This window comes from Acanthaster planci, linkage group LG09 (genome assembly GCF_054643075.1).
Source record: "Acanthaster planci isolate LZ-2023a linkage group LG09, COTS_SCS, whole genome shotgun sequence".
In the NCBI taxonomy this organism is placed as follows: Eukaryota; Metazoa; Echinodermata; class Asteroidea; order Valvatida; family Acanthasteridae; genus Acanthaster; species Acanthaster planci.
In genome coordinates this window covers 15,264,030-15,277,097 of record NC_141785.1, presented here as the reverse complement: position 1 = coordinate 15,277,097, position 13,068 = coordinate 15,264,030, and the positions used below count along the sequence as shown (strand labels likewise).

The window sequence follows — 13,068 nt, the reverse complement described above, 5'->3', positions numbered from 1 at the left end:
CAGGTCAACAGCGCCCTTGAATAGGCACAGCATCAGCCGCTTCACCGTTTGTATAACGGATTAGCACTGCACGGTATCCTTTAAAGGACATGAGAAAAATGAATGTATGCATTAACAGAGTGCACTGGTATAGAATCGTGTTCACTCTCTTGTAAGAGTCAACTTATGCCGCAAGTCCTGCCCGAAATGAACGAGAGGCGTTTTGCTTCGTCCAGTACGATACAGACTGTATTCAAACTGTAAATGAGGTTATTCGTAAAGTGAATGACTATGTTACATTTTAAAGATGGGAAACCAACAGCCTACAATCTAATTAAATCCAACCATGCATCTTCTAAAAATGTACTGTGCCAAAAATGTTTACTGTTGCATGTATGATTTCATCACAGCAGTGTCTTCCGTTGAAACATTTGTGGAGATTAAAATTCCGTCGAACAAAATATTATTTGACGTAAGTGCCATGGATCAGAGATGTTACGAAAGAAATAAACTTTATTATGCTTCTCGGAGATGCCAGGGAATGAATCGCTGTTAGCCGATGCAGGGCTCGATCACCAAACTTTAGATGGTGCGCCTTGAGTGGAAAGTTTTCATGTTAAAGTCTATATGCAGGGTATAGGCTGCTTAGCCTCATGATGTGTGTCCAACAATTTGTTCACCTCGAACCAACCCTCCTCCAATCCCGCAAAATGAGAACCATGGAGTTAACAAGGGAAGCCCTTCTGTCGTTCAGATCCTCAGAGTTAAAAGACACACATACACTCAAAAATGGAATAAAAAGTAACAATCTCCAACGAAACTAAATAGAACATTATTTTATCGCGTTAAGATTAGTTTATTCAGTTTGTTAAAAAAAATCAGCCAAATCTGCAAATGCACAAAAAGCTAAGTCATGTCAAAAACTTAAAATACGAAGTTTTCATTGCACATTAGTTAATGTAAAAAGTCATCTGTATAAAAAAACTCGTAGTTAGTTTTGTCCAGCTTGTCGCAGCAGTGGTGGCTTATACTTGTACTCTTGGGCATTGTGACTGAGGGCAGGCCCCCCCCCCCCAAAAAAAGGAAAAAATGAGGGAAATGAAAGAAAAGGAAGAAAGGGAATGAAAATTGTAAAATGCTTCAAAATGCCATCGGTGGTTTGTCTGTGAGCTTCAAATAAGTGCTTTTGCCCCTCCCCGCCAAAAAAAATTCCGACGATGCACATGCTTGTACTCGCCCCTCCCCCCTTCTACACTTGGGGGAAACCTATTCAGTGACTGCATTACATAAGAGTGCAGCCATTCTTTTGCTTTCGTGTAGTTTAGAAAATTCGTAAATGCTGCAGTTTCGTTCATGATTCTTTACACTGTTCCTCTTGGTTTTGCCACCAATAACCTAAACTCTTTAACTGCATCTAAAATGCTTTTCAGAGAGAGGGGAAAACTTTGTATGTAAGGTTGACGTATGGTACTCGACCTCGACTACATACTCGGTCAGGTGTAACACTCATATACTCGTTCTCAGTTTCTTTACATCAATTCTGGTGTTCATGGAGATGTCTTTGCCTAAAGCGTTTTCGGGTCTGCAGAAAGGCGGAAGTTACGTGGTAAAGAATCTTATAAGCACGACGCAGGACAAAATCCAACCCCCAAATTGGCCCAACTCCCATTTCGACGGAAAAACGCACTCTTGGCCCGCGCTTGACGGATCGGGTGGGGGTTGTGAGCTACACTTGCAAGTCCCCTCGCTAATCGTATTAAAGTGACTTCGTCACAAAGGCGGACGAGTCACGATTTGCAGGCTCCCATTGGACAATCGCTGAAGTTGCGCGTTAACTTCCGGTTCCATGGTTCCATGTAAACGGCGATCAATGCACGTAACCCTGTGTACAGTGCATGTGCAGTGGGCGCGGTTTAAAATGGTTTAAAATGAAGTGACGTCACACTTACGAACCAGATACAGACGACTTCTATCTGAAACACAGATTATGCATTCCCGGTCGATCAACTACACGGCAGAAAAAAAGGAAGATCGAAACCTTTCACACCCACAACCTGTACACTGACGGCTTGTGTCGGGTTCGTTGCAGCCTCGGCTAGGTGAGAACTTGTATATAGAAAACACACAGTTTCTGTGACATTTCCATACCTCTTAATCCACCCCCTTGCTTTAATCCCATACACATCTACTCTCATCCACAGTACTAAGTATTCTAACCATTTTCTGCCCTACCAACCTACCCCCCGCGGCCCATCTCGCTTGGGGGTGGTGGTATTTTTTAGTTTAGAAACGAAGGTCCAAACTAATTCTTTTTTTCGTGAAGGAAATTCACCCAAGAATGTGGTAGTACCGTTATGAAAGTGTAAGCGTTTTCAATTCCTAAACTGGCCACGTATCTCAAGGGCCATGCAGCACCCCGCTGAATATGCTTGTACAAATACCTCTTCACATGATAATATTCCACGGTACAATAGATTTAAATCATAACAGTGCCAGTTTTTGTTTACATGTGCGCTTTCCTACGGGGGCTTGGTGAATCTAGTCCCATTACTCTGCCATAGGAAGGCACACATGTAAACAAAGAGTGACGTCATTATGCTGTTTTTCTGGATAATCCTCCCGGCAATATACGAATAACGCTAGAATACGAATACAGCAAGGCACTGATTGATCAGTCTCCTCAGCCTAGTTCAGCTTCACAACAGCGCCCGATTGAAAATGATCTTAGTTTGCAGTGTCCCCGATTCTAAACGAATCGTCGTGGCTTTGACAAACTAGGGCCTATAGCATGTACTTACATCTCCATCCCAAGTGAATTCGGGCGATTCACTGTAGTGCGCCTCCTAGAGTTTGCAACGCGTTGACCAATCACAATGCGTGAAATCTGTCCAACCTTTCCAAACGCGCATTCGGTCGACAGATTTCGCGCACCTTGATTGGTCAACGCGTTGCAAACTCTCGTGGGCGCACTATTGTGAAACGCCTGTATTGCAAACGGTACGAGGGTCGCCCTATATATCTGCACAATACATGTACAACCAAAACTGTTTATGGCGTCACTATGTTCACTTTTTCCACATTGCATCGACTGTCGAGAACCTTATGTTTTCACGATCTCGTGATTTGATCAATCTGTCGATAAAAGAACACGGCTTTAAAGTCTGCACAGAAGACGTTGCCCGGCAACTCTTTACCTGCAGGATGTTCCTTGTGGTAGCAACAAGCGCGGAGTCCACTCAGAACTAAACGTCCGCTGCAGGTCTTCCGTGGAAGACTCATGTACACACATAATACAGAGGCCTTGTCAATGTGTTACTGGCATTTTTGGAACAGCTATTCAACATCATTTTTGATCTCTCGAATTGTAGAAAATAATTATGACGATCTCGCATCGTCGGAATACAAAACTTAATTACTGGTTATTATAAAGCTTTATTTCTACTACATAGCACCAAATATCAACAGATGGAAACACGTGCATCTTTCCATTTGATCGACTGAGAATTCCACTCCATTCAACACAATGTATGTTTACAGGAATACAGACACACCTTGTGAAAGGACATTTCAACGAGTTTAACGTGCGATTTCCGTCATGCTTTTCGGTTTTTTTTTCTCATAGGAAAATCGGGAAATCTTTGGAAAGCCCTCCATTGTTCAGTCTGTTAAAAAATCTGGTCTTTCAAAAAAGTACTGACGAATATTGATAATGGTAGCCATATTTACAATTTGCAAAGTAAAAAATGGCAAAACATTATAGAAAAGTAATACTCAATGGTATAGGCAGAGTACAAGGAGATTTACCTTTGGGCAGTTTCTTTTTTTCACGAAGATTAACGTCATGCCTTAACATCGGTTAATCTTCGGCTTAGTCGAGAAACCTTGGCGGGTCGACGGAAGGCAAAATGAGCGGGGGCGTTTCCCCGCCTATTTACGTGGAAATAAGATATGCGACATTTAGAAAATAGACACTGTTTGAAAAGTTAATACCATGCCTCTTTATGCCTCCCGTTCTCCCGTTACAAAGCCTTCCACGCTCCAAAAGTGCATTGCAAATTTTATGAGGTAAAATCCTGCAGTTTACTTGAGCGCCTTCAATAATGCTACATGTAGTTTCGCTGGTCCCCACAGCCTAACGGGCTGCTGTGATGGAATGGGATGATTGCTTTCATCAAATTCTGTAGAGAAGTACGGGCATTGCAAAGCATCTTGTATTCTTAGTAGCACGTAGGCCTACACATTTAATTATTTTATTCAGTACACGGAAGTGTCGACTCGTGGTTTTGTTCAAACAAAGTTCTGTACAATGCGGGCACAAAGAAATGACATCACCCATCCTGAAAAAATCAGTCCTTAGCTGTGTCCGAATAGGCCTATGTACAGATGACGTAAATCTTTATTTACGTGCGCACTTTTCTATGGAGCAAGTGGGGTACCTGGTCCACTGTGCTCCATAGGAAAGTACACAAGCACGTAAACGAAGTGTGGCGTGATCAACACAGAGGCCGGCTTGCACGCGCGTAGTGGCCGTAACTCCCGTAGAGCGGTGTACATTTTCAAGCCTCAGACAAGCGACTCTGACACGGCCTATCACAGAGCTCTGTTGCAGGATGACGGGGAGGAACGAATAGTGCAAAACGTGCATTAGATAGAGTATATGGCACATGGCTTGCCCATGCAAGCACAGCCATGACACTTTGACTTGTATCATTTTTCCCATGCTTAGCTATCTGTCCATGATAAAGGCCTCGTCACTCTTGTTATTATTGTCCCTTCTGATGAAGTCGTTGTAGACCACTCGTCGAAACAGCACGACATTGACGGTGACAATCGCCACGTTGCACATCGGTGTGGCGATGGCCAAGATGGTGGCCATGTCGTAGGCCACGGAACAGTAGCCCGAGTACACCATCGGGATCAGACGGAAGACGACAAAGGTGGCCAGGTTGACGATCTTGACGACGCGGAAGAGGAGCGACTGCCTAGCGACTCCATGCATCAGGAGAAGCTGGCGGAGGTGTAAGAACACCGCATTGACCTCGCAGAAAAGCGCGAAGAGCACCACGCCCATGCCTTGCTGATATCGCTGTACTAGCGTCAGCAGAAACGAGCCCTGAAAATCGATGGAGAAATTAACGGATTATAGAAATCTCTACTCATCAGGCTTGTCGAATGCATCTAAAAAAACAGTACTTATGGGCATCACGGACTGACTGAACGGATGAACTGAGCTTGATTAATTCTCCCCATAATGAAATTGTTTAAAATGGTGTTTCGGCTCTGTGGCAAAAGGAACTCCGGGCAAAGTTTAAATTTTGGACAACAAAATCTGTAGCTCTGAAGACTTTAATTACTGAGATTGGTATCTGTTGAAGTGATCCACTGATCCATGCCACTGGCTAGTATTCTTTCACTGTAATCAAAATTTGGCAAAAATATCTTCACAATAGGGGCGTTTCACAATAGTGCGCCTACAACAGTTTGCAACTCGTGGTCCAATCACAATGCGCGAAATCTGTCGACCCAATGCGCGTTTGGAAGCGGTCGACAAATTTCGCGCGTTGTGATTGGCCAATGCGTTTTAAACTCTTGGAGGCGCACCACTGTGAATGGCCCGTATTGATTTTCAACAAATGAGCTATACGATATCAATCATGTCATCAAGATTATCCTTTGATGGTCCACCGACGGTATCGACGACCGTTCTATGGTTACCAAAAGGCAACTACGGCTAAAATTGTGGGTTTCACCAACAACTTAGCTATACGTTTCTTACCGTGAGATGGTGTCCTAATAACGGCCATATTGCAGAGAATTTGTTGTAGGAAACCAGGTCGTATAAGTCATACATGTAGTAACCTGTGGGGAGCAACGAAGGCAAGAGGTTACACATGGAGATATTAGAAGAGTCGTCGGGTATAAGTTGCATAAAAATAATTATTTCCAGCCTTAATGTCTATTACCACAGCTGTCGGTGTCTTTCTCCACGCTGCATCCTTCCCATTCCTAACATGCCGCACTAATGTACATGGCTATAAGTGCCGCCATGGCGCCACGGTTGGTGAGCACGGCAGAATTGTCGTTCCATTTTGGACGCTCCAATGCGTTTGCCACAGATGATACATGTAATGGTCTCAGTGAATGACACGTGATATTTTCCCCAATCAACATAATCACTGTAGTGAACTTTCCACAAAAGGTTCCCCGTTTCATGCGCATGTTTTCGAATTTGAAGAAATTCATTTAATTTAGGTTCGATTTTTTTTTAAATGATCACCACTACGACTGGTTATTAAGATTCTCAAATTGCACAAATTTTCCGTTGGTCATTTTGACATGGTGATGAACAGCCCTCTCCTTTCTTACCCACGAGGACAGCGAACGTAATTTCGTTGAGACGCGTGCAGTAATACACCATGTTACTCCAAAGCTCCGGGTACCAGTAAAAACTGAAGACAAATGAAAACAAATCGTAATAGATATCAAAGGTGTGGTCAGCACAAAGGCACAACTGTTCAAGCATGCAACTTCACTAACATAATTTGCACAGCCGGTGAGATGTGTTGTTCACGTGTATACGCTTGTCTATGCTTAGAACTATAATAATTCTTAACAACGGAACAACTTTCTTTGCATATCGAGGGCTTCACAAATACGAGCTGAATAAGTTATACATTACAATTTCATTATTACTATTACACGTTTTTTCTTCGAACAAAACAAGAGCGTCTGCTGTGATTCTTGCTGTGCAAAGCGAACTATAACCACACAATTGTTAACATTTTTGTGGTAAAAGCGGAAAAACAATTCGGCTGCAGTAATTAGGTTATTCAACAAAATGAACGTCCTACATGCACAAACAATGCATGTACATGTACATCTAGGTTGGACATTTACTCATTGTCGAACATCACACGGATGGTGCAACCTGTGACGTTACATGCAGGCCAACAGCCACGGACTATTCCACATTCGTCCACTAAACCTGTCGTATACGGGAAATGACATATTGACACCAACCACCTTCTTTTCCCGACATGTAACATACACATTTGATGATTACAATAAAATTCTTAGCGGGAAGGTGGTTTTTCTTTTGCCCTGTGGATCTGGTCCATGGAACAGAAAGCCACGTGACCGGAAAACGCTCATTTTTGGTAAACATAGATTTTATTTCCAAGGGCCATAAATACGTGTTACTTCAGTACACTATTTTTACGACGATTCGGTCTACAAATCATGACAGAGTAACTAACATATACCTCGTGTATAGATAACCGTGTCATCTACAGATGGTAATAAAATAGACTATTAAAGTTACTGTATGAAAGTTTGGAATGATTCCTGGTTCGTTTTATCTTCTGGAACTAGCACACTGTGTAATTTTATCTGTTTGTGACGTAAGATCCCGTGATTTTACGATACATTAGCTTTTTTCGGGGGCTGCAAGCTAGGTACAATATCTTCTATAAAAGTTCACTTTTATTCAAAACGTTCAGCCAAGAGAATGTTTCGGATTATTCGTGAACCAGGTGAAGCCAAACATTAGACGAAGCCGAGACTAGGGGTAAAAAGGCTACAACACGAGCAAAGTTCTTAACCCGTGTCCTGATATGGCCTTGCGTTATGGACCTGTTGATCAGTGTTCCATTATATGCAAAGCGCAATGAGCCGTTACACATATGGGTCGATAGAAAAGAGGATGATGGACAACAGTTGCTTATTGCTAACAATGTCTCTGTGCGGAGTGGGCCCATCGCGATCTTTCACCTTTATTTAGTAGTACAATTGATCTGTTTGCGTTCAGCATTGTTAGGGCTGGCCATTATCACTTAATAGCCAGACCAGCACCTTCACCCGCGTCTGGTGGTTATAGAAACAGGATAAATTCCTGGATGTCGGGTAGATTTAACCGTATTTCGTCAGGTTTGTGATCATACAACCGGTCATGGGTTTGCAAACACCCCCATAGACGCAGTGCAAAGGGATATTTTTCGTTCACATGAACTACCTCATGTTTTGACTGAGCAAACACGTCTTTGGCCCGAATGACCTTAGTCAATCTGCATCCATGGAGCATGAATGCAGTCGACCGAAGACAACCAAAACATTTCATTCACAATCCTGTTCCCATGGACACTGATGCCGTGGATCAACACTCCTAAAGTATAGGAGGTCCACAATACATAGTTCTATTGTTTGTTATGTATCACCAGTCATGGGCTATATGCAACCATCATGAGTGGATCGTGGACGAGAGATGTCACACAACAAAATGTAGCCTCACCCCTCAGATAGGCCAAAATGAGCGTCACACGAACAATTCCTCTTGTTTATGACCCCCAAAACAGCCCCCAGAATATTGGGTTTAGTTTCGCCCTTGTGTGCAACACGAGGTACTTGGGTGAAGAAAGTTAGCGCTGAAGTGTATGCGGTGTCCAATATTCCCTGATGAAGAAATTCTACATAAGATTTGACCATAGAAGGCTAGATAGAGCCAGAAAGACTCGCGCCCCGAACCGTCACATGATGACATTGGCAGGGATTTATGTGTTTGGTAAAAACCCTTCCTCCACGGTAAAACAAGTAACGCAAACAAGTTTACAAACTTAATAAAGTTATTTTCGTATTGTCTGTTGAAGTCCCCCCTTATGAGTTTATTATTAGTGCAGTGGACCGTTTCGGTCTATACGTTAACACAAATAAACGTAGAATCAGCACTCGATTGGCATAAATTATATATAGATCGGCAGAAATAAATTATATATAGATCGGCAGAAATGTGTGCATATCATTAGGCGTCCCCAGCCTCAGGCGAAAGAATGAAAGAAGATACACAGTTTGTCATGATGACTCATGTACTTCACGTAACCCTTACACTGCAATAAATCATGCACATGAACAACATATAAATGTAGACCTATGATCATATGGACGATCAGTATGGCAGCAGAATTAGAACTACGGCCGATCTACGAGGTTGTAAGTTAGCGTATAGCCTACTTAGGTACACGCCTTGCTTAGTTTGCGTGTAAGCATGGTACCACTCGGAGCACTACTCACTACTCGTTTGACTCCATGTACCTGACTTTCGCTTGATACATTTAAGGTAGGATTGAATAACAGGGTTACGCATTATGTCTAGTTTCGGGGGGGGGGGACTATAGTCCGTCACAAGCCTCCATCATGCACCTGCAGCAAAACATCACACAGAAGAGCTTGTTTGCAGTATTCGAAAGAAGCAACATGGAGCAGTGATTGATGGTAATATCGGCAATGAGTTTGTTAAAAGGGGGCTCAAAGCAGAGTCAAACATAAAAGATTTGAGAATTTCAAAACAATAATTAAAAACCAAAGAAAAAGCCCCAAGAGGGAATTTGTGATATTTATTAACACGTCAATGGCAAAGTTTGCAAGAGTTAGCTGCACACGGTGTTTGGCCTAGACATATGGAGGAAGGAATATAGAGGGCGGGCGGTGGCCTACATTTTAACGTGAGAAAAGGAACTGGTAAATGATAGAGCAAGGAAAAGATACCCATGCAGGGAAGGTAAATGGAACTAAATTAATATTTTGATGGTTTCACCGTGGAGCAAGCAGACATCCACTGAGCATGCACTGTGCTGAGGCAGCGTGTGCAATCGGACGCAGCCAAGACAACGCGCTTACCAGCTGGAGACGAGGACAGACAAAACGAACGAATTCAACAGCGACGTGGCCGCGTTTCTCCATTTGTGCTTGTCCGTTGCCGAGTATTTCCCGCATGGCCCGTACCGCATGGGCAGCCGGTCGAGCAGCCGGTTGAAGGACTGGAACGCCAGGGCTGAGCCGGCGACAATGGAGAGCAACAGGAGTGTCATGTCCTTCTCCTGGAGTCGAGTACGTGCGGACCCACCACATGTATACGTACGTGCACGAGATGAACGGGGAAGACGCCGTATCCCCGAAACTGAACAAGTTGACGGGATCGACTAGCAGCACTGCGGAAACAGGGTCTGTTTGCGTCCTTCCTCCATGGCCTGAGTCAGAACTGTGGCCGCCCCTGTTTCAAATATCACACTGTCAATGATCTGAAGAATAGAAGTTTCCAGGATGGTCACGACACACTGCGACGGGAGATTCCTAAAATCTGTAACAATTCAACTTGCAGTACCAAGTACTGTAGGCAATTATGCACGTACATCAGGCACCGCGTGCTCCACTAGTCTTGGTTACAAGACGTCGGTAGTCCAAGGATAAGACAATACGAACTTGCTTTTTTGAGTTCACTGTGCGAAACATAAGGCCAGGCACACTGCATAAAAGGCATTGCCTGCGCTTGACGAGGTCGCTACAAAATGGCCACCAAGGTTGCTACCGATGGTGCGCACTTGACGTCCATTCACCCAAACGGATTGTATTTTTTATGTCTCCCTGCGTGAACCAAGTAATTAGTAACGTCTTGTAAGTGAGACTACGTGCCCGCTTGTGTTGACTCACGTCTTCTTTGGTTACTCTCAGAGGTTGACTTGCTCAGCCACACATTTGAGCATTGAGGTATAAATGTCTACGGCCAGCAAACAACTTGGTCTGCGCCAAACAGCTAGTCGCTAACCGGTGGCTTCTACAGAAGTCCACGTATTATAATCAGCAGTAGCCAAGTCAGTCGGACACGGTCACTCAGGGATCAAATGATCGACATCAAACCTACGATAAAATAATGTCAATAGCCGTGGGCATCAGCGTCAAGTGATTTATGCTGGTCGCGAGGCGCGGCCGCGCCGGGGGTTAGGTAGCCTAATATGGACTGTAGAGAATACTAAACTTGTACCAGTCGTCAACTACAAAGGGCATTGGTGCCGGAATGCACATTCACCTACAAACCTGGAACTTTGATTTGCTTTTATCAGTATCATCAATTACATGTTGGCTATTCGATCCAAACAAATTTAGATTGCAGTCTTATCGTTTTGGATTAAATGCAAAACTTTCTCGACAAATTATTTCACATTAAAGGCGCCCTTCCATATGCCAGTCAACACTTACGCCAAGCGTTGCGTATAAAATATATACACGCACATGTATCATCCGTCTAATCGTTCCCAGGGCGATTTTGATGGCCGAAGGCAACGCACACATAATTTCATGTTATGTTAATGGTCACTGTCTGTGTCCGTGAAAGTGAAACGCACTGACGGAACGCATCGTGTACGCAACGCACCCCCAAAACGTACACAATTATGGAGAGGTGCTTAAACACGTTCATGGCGTTGCACTTGTCTAGACCATTTTATGGAAACTTATTCCCAAATACAAACCAGAAAGCATTCGGGTTCTGTCGAAAGCAGTTGGCAGTTTCAAAAGCAACGATCGAAAGTGAAGAATACAGGTGTCTCCCCGTTCAGCCATTTTGGCCAGCGGTAAGATTCATAAGTCACGTACAGAGCGAGTTTTGTGAAGTTCTATAAAAAATAATCAGTTGTGAATTAAAGGACGCGACATTTGGGGCTATGACGGTAAGTTATTGTCGTTTCGCAACCGTGAGACAAGAATTGTAAAATGGAGAAATCGGAACCTCTCAAATTAACAAGCTCAGTTTATTTGACATTCTCTCAATTCCAGAGCCGGCTGAGTGTAATAAAATGTTCAACCCATGCAACCCATGGCTGGTCTACGAGCAAGCTTCTAATAATTCCAAATGACTTTCAGTTGATATTCAGATTAGTTATAGTGCCCGTATATATTTATGAATATCAATAATTTTGTGGTTCGATTTACAATATTATGTTCTTGACCTTAAATACGGATTCTCCTGGTAAGCTGATAAATTTCCGGAAAGCCATCTTGAACTATAACATAAAGATAGCTCTCCGGAAAGTTATTAGTAAGTCTGTGTATCATATTTATGCTAATACGTGGATTCATTCTACGGTGATGGGAGAGCGCGGGACTTTCGTGGAGATGTGCCACATATAGAACAGGTAGCGGGAAGACCTGTCCAGCTTACCATTATTCTAGGCGTCACCAGGTTCCTTTTTTTGGGGGGGGGAAGCACTCATCACCGTTGACGATCGAACCGTGGAAGCCGGTTATTCGCAAGGCTTTTTGGGATTTTACCCCCTCGGTTCTGTCGCTTTTTCTTTCTTTTCGTTCCTTTTTATTTTTAATATTTTTCCGTTGAGGTGGAAGCTTCAGGAACGCCCATTGCTCCACGCCCATGGACCCAACCACACCTCAACCCATCTAGGCGACATTTCGCTGCCATTGGGAGACCTGGGCCCGTTTCAAACGTCGTGTTTATGCCGTGTCGAATACAGTTCAACTTGATTTTTGTTATTCGGCATGGCATAAGCACGACGTTTGAAAGCAATACGGGCGATTCACAATAGTGCGCCTCCAAGAGTTTGCAACGCGTTGGCCAATGCACAATACGTGAAATCTGTCGATCCTTTCCAAACGCGCATTGGGTCGACAGATTTCGTTCATCGTGTTTGGCCAACACGTTGCAAACCTAGTGGAGGCGCTTTATTAGTTTAGTTTAGTTTAGTTTAGTTTAGTTTTGTTTTGTTTTTATTTCTCAGTCTTGTGGGCAGAGGCCAAATTACGGTGAAAAACACACGATTTGAAGTAAAATTACAACATTACTAATCATTACAAAAACAAAATTCATCGACAAAAGTAACCATTATGATAACAATCATACTGCAATACGTGAACAACCGAGCTATTAAAACCGAGGAATTATGAGAACTGCTCTATTGTGAAACGCTCGTTCTTGGTTCAGCAATTATAAATTTCGGAACGGCAGAGGAGATTGGCTCGATTTAGTACGGCAGAACACGGTGTGGTTTCAAACGTCGTGCTAATGCCGTGTCGAATACAATTTCTATTCGAAGTTGGTCCTAAACTTCGTTGATATTATTAGGAATGCGCATGCTCACAACGTGCAGTAGAGTTGAGGAATAATCAACAAATAATGGCGAGTAAAATGGAAATTTCTCGAAATGCAAGGGGCAGGCACGGTGCTCGCGGAAGAATGGGGTTTAGTTTTGCAGTTTCTCTTTCAAATTCCTGCTTGATGTGAGATAAGATGAACTCAATATGACCTTT

The 13,068-nt window shown here is 43.3% G+C and overlaps 1 protein-coding gene across 1 annotated transcript; it reads right to left on the bottom strand.

Annotated features, from left to right (window-relative positions):
* Positions 1–3,409: 3,409 nt before the first annotated feature.
* Positions 3,410–10,717, bottom strand: LOC110982269 (TLC domain-containing protein 2-like). The gene is made up of 4 exons (XM_022240572.2): positions 9,649–10,717; positions 6,346–6,428; positions 5,756–5,838; positions 3,410–5,092 (listed from the first exon to the last, which is right to left on the bottom strand). Exons 1-4 carry the CDS (start codon positions 9,837–9,839, stop codon positions 4,706–4,708), a joined length of 744 nt encoding a protein of 247 aa, XP_022096264.2. The 5' UTR covers positions 9,840–10,717; the 3' UTR covers positions 3,410–4,705.
* Positions 10,718–13,068: the final 2,351 nt, after the last annotated feature.

Coding starts and splice junctions, on each gene's coding strand:
- LOC110982269 (XM_022240572.2), bottom strand. CDS start 9,839: ATGACACTCCTGTTGCTCTCCATTGTCGCCGGCTCAGCCCTGGCGTTC. Junction 6,429..9,648: donor TCTGTCCTCGTCTCCAGCTG/GTAAGCGCGTTG, acceptor ATTTGTCTTCAG/TTTTTACTGGTACCCGGAGC. Junction 5,839..6,345: donor TACGTTCGCTGTCCTCGTGG/GTAAGAAAGGAG, acceptor TGCTCCCCACAG/GTTACTACATGTATGACTTA.